This window comes from Leishmania infantum, contig 40, assembly GCF_000002875.2.
Source record: "Leishmania infantum JPCM5 WGS CACT00000000 data, contig 40, whole genome shotgun sequence".
Taxonomy (NCBI): domain Eukaryota; phylum Euglenozoa; class Kinetoplastea; order Trypanosomatida; family Trypanosomatidae; genus Leishmania; species Leishmania infantum.
In genome coordinates this window covers 1-2,948 of record NW_004057902.1, presented here as the reverse complement: position 1 = coordinate 2,948, position 2,948 = coordinate 1, and the positions used below count along the sequence as shown (strand labels likewise).

The following is a 2,948-nucleotide window of genomic DNA, read 5'->3' as shown; positions in this document are numbered from 1 at the left end:
TTCCTCTGCACACGCCTCTCCAAAGGCCTGCCACAGGCGCTCCTACGACGACGCGAAGAAGAGCAACAGGAGACTCCAGGCGATACGTTCTGCAACGGCGGCCCTTCGCGCCGGCCTTCTCTCGTCCCTCGTCCTCGCTGTGCGCAGCGCCGTTTTTGCGCTACCGAGAGGGAGCAAAGGCGGAGAGGGGAGGAAGAGGAGCACGCTGGGGGTTCGCGGGCTGTTTCCGGTGCGAGACGACTGCACAGCGCAGCAGACGCGGCGCAGGCGGGGGTCAGCGAGGTGGGAGGGAAGCCGACAGGTGAGGGGCGTGGGAGGGGGAGGGGCAGGGCTTGCCCGGAGGGTAGCAGGCAATGCACCCTGTCCTCTCCGCCTGGCCCCCTTCCCTTGCGCTTCGGTCTCCTGCTCGCTGCCGTTGCGGCATGTCTCGCATGCACCTTCCCCCTCTCCTGATGCTTGTGTGCATGCCGGCAAATGGCCCATGCGCTCCCGCTGTGCACGCCTCGCAGTGCCACTTGCCTGTCTCCTCACCACTGCCTCCCCCCTCCCCCCACATTTCTCTCCCCGTCTCTCCCTCTTTTCACTCCCGCTCACATCTCCCATCCCTCCCCCTCTCAAAACGAACACGCGCGAACCAATGCAAAACAACACCATGCGCGTGCACACGCAACGACAACAGACATCCCTTTGCCAAGACTCGACTCTCTTTCGCTCTCACACCCCTCCCACACTCGCCCCCCGCCTCCCTCCTCGTCAGCTCTGTCGCGCCATCTCGACCCCCTGTGCCATCGCTTCTCCTGCCCATCTCCGCCTCACCTTTTTGTTTGCTGCGCCTTTGCGAAGATGTATTCCCATATCGGCGTTCTGATCTACGTGATCCTCCAGTTCCTCGCGTTGCTTTGTTTGGTGGTGGCTACGCCGTTCGACATGTTTCGCGAGGTGAAGGGCGGGGTCTTCGGCGGCAGCGCTTGTGTGACGCTATGGGGTTTACAGAAGGTGTGCTTGGGCACAGAGTACATCATGAAGACGAGGGTGCTGTGGAAGAATTGCCCGAGCCGCCGCGACCGTTTCCTCCTTGCTCAGGCGTTTGATGTCATCTCACTCGCCGTGTATCTCTCTGCGTTCGTTCTGGGCTTGATTTTGCTGTGGTGCTGCCCCGTTCTTCGTCGCGTCTGCGTGGCCCTCAACATCGTCGGCATCGGCACCGTGTGCGTCGTCTGGGTGCTGATGGTGTCGTCCTACCACATCGATGATGGCACTGTTTGCATGGTTCTGGACAAGGGCTTCCGCTTTGGTATCGGCTTTGGTCTCTTATTGGTGGCCTGGGTGCTGGATATCATCGCCATCTTCTTCTTGCTGCTGCCATTAGAGGCCAAGCAGGACAGTGAGAGTACAAAGTCGGAGGAAACGGAAGAAGCAGAAGCACCGGAAAAACCAAAAGACGCGAACGAACAGGAGTAGGCAGCCAAGAGCGGAAGGAGGCGGGGTGCGCTGCTGCAGTGTATGGGAGGGTCTGCTGCCTTGCTCATGGCAGAACGACACGTGGCCAAAAAAGTCGAGTTTGTTTTCACACGGTCTCTCCCCGGTGTGTCTCTTTTCGTCCTTCTGTGCTTTCTTCATTTTTGCTGTTTTCATCGGTACCGCGATCTGCCCTTTGTGGTGAGCAACGCACGCATGGCACCGACAAGCCCGCCCATGCCCCCTTCCCCCCTCTCTGCCCCTCGCCTTCACTATCTCCTCGACATCGCCCCCCTCCCGCTCACCCGACGCACCTTTGCGAAGTGAAGAAGCAAAGGACGCAGCAAGATGCCCACACGGTCGCCGCAGGCCGGAGAATCAGCGGGGGGGGGGAGGGGAGGAGAGAGGAGAGCGGGCAAAACGGAGGGGGCAGGCAAACGCAAAGGCGGGCGGGGGAAACCGATGCCCTCGCGCGAAGGACGGGAAACGCAGCGCCACGCCGCATCGGTCACCCGCCTCCGTCCCACCCCCATCCATACCCCATAGCTGAGATCGCGCGTCTTTCTGGCGCTTCTCTCTCGCGTGCCCTTTGGCCCTCGTCGCTGCCTCTCCTCCCTCACACACGCCTCATGGACTACTTGAACGGAGAAGGGCGAGGGGTGGGGGGCGAGGCGCCACAGGGGGTGGCTGCAGGGGGGCGGGGTAGGAATCAGGCAAGCTGATGAGCAAGCGCACCGGGGAGGCCAGAGGACAGCGTCTGTGCGCACAGCAGCGGCGCACAGATGCATGCACGAACCAGGAGAAACGATGACAGCACTCGCTCCTCCTCTTTCTGTGCTCCTCATGCACGGTGCGTGCGCGTGCACAAGAGGACACCCCCACCGTGCAAGGGCGTGTGGGGTCGGGGGAGGCAGCGGAGGAGAGGGCAAGACGGACTGGGGAAGGAGGGAAGCTCTCTGAGGCATGAAGGCCGACCATACGTCGGGCATACGTGCGTCACGTGTGCGCATGCTCGTGCGTGTGGGCGCGTGCACCCTTGTGACCCCGCTCCCCCTCCCATGAGTGTCGCGCTCCACGTTGCCCTTCTCTTGCTGCTGCGGCTCTCCCGTGCTCCTGGAACTCACAGGAGGACACCAAAAAGCACCACGACGACACGGAGAAGAAAATCGAGCACCGCCTCGATCTCCTCTGCTGTCGTGGTTTTCTTTTCTCGCTTCTGTTGTTTGCAGCTTGCTGCCCCGCGTTTTCGTTTTCTTTGTCGTTTTCATTATTATTTTTTCTTTCTGTCGCTTCTCGCTTTCTTCTCTCGTTCCTCCGCAGAAACTTCGTATGGACTTGTGCGTGCGTGTGCCTCTCTGCCTTTTCTCTCTTGTTGTCGTTGTGCGCTGCTGCCCTTGTTTCTGTTTCGCTCTGTGCGCAGGCGACAGGCTGATGGAGAGGATGAAAAAACGGAACGAAAGGCGACAGCAATACAGCGGAGGAGGGGAAAA

General features: G+C 60.8%; 1 protein-coding gene across 1 annotated transcript; it reads left to right on the top strand.

Moving 5' to 3' along the window:
* Positions 1-843: 843 nt before the first annotated feature.
* Positions 844-1,461, top strand: LinJ_29_3010 (amastin, putative; the record flags this gene model as incomplete). Its single annotated transcript, XM_001466624.1, has 1 exon — positions 844-1,461. One exon carries the CDS (start codon positions 844-846, stop codon positions 1,459-1,461), a length of 618 nt encoding a protein of 205 aa, XP_001466661.1.
* Between the last annotated feature and the right edge of the window lie 1,487 nt (positions 1,462-2,948).